Consider the following 405-nt stretch of genomic DNA (forward strand, 5'->3'; position numbering starts at 1 on the left):
CCACGTTTCAGCAGGTAAACCAACCTGTCCTGCCAAGCAGGGAGAGGCAGCATGAACTGGAGGGGGGGGAGGAAGGCACCCTCCTCCCTGCAGCGCGGTAGGTGCTGCAGCCTCCTGCTGTCCCCCAGACACCCACCTGCCCACAGCACCTTTGCGCGGCTGAGCCCCCCTTTCTTTCTTAATTGTCCTCACTGCCCAGCAGGGCAGCAGCCATCCCTGCTTTGGGCTGCTAATTAATGGGCACAGCAACTTTGGGCACGCAGTAAATGGAGCTACTTTGGGCAGAAAGAGCCTTCCCCCCCACCTCCTCTAACTCTCCCCCTTCCCACAGATGCTTTTCCTTTGCACCTTCTTCCCCCTGGACTGCATCACTGCCTGCATCCCTCTGCCCTGTGCAGGACAGTG

The 405-nt window shown here is 59.8% G+C and overlaps 1 protein-coding gene across 1 annotated transcript in view; it reads right to left on the reverse strand.

Moving 5' to 3' along the window:
* RADIL (Ras association and DIL domains) overlaps nt 1-405 on the reverse strand; it is a 20913-nt gene that overhangs the window by 10277 nt on the left and 10231 nt on the right. The window contains exon 3 of the mRNA XM_009993717.1: nt 25-29. Coding sequence (XP_009992019.1) covers nt 25-29 — 5 coding nt within the window. The remainder of the gene's footprint in view (nt 1-24; nt 30-405) is intronic.

The sequence above is a fragment of the Chaetura pelagica genome, unplaced genomic scaffold (genome assembly GCF_000747805.2).
Source record: "Chaetura pelagica isolate M959 unplaced genomic scaffold, ChaPel_1.0 scaffold213, whole genome shotgun sequence".
Lineage (NCBI taxonomy): Eukaryota > Metazoa > Chordata > Aves > Apodiformes > Apodidae > Chaetura > Chaetura pelagica.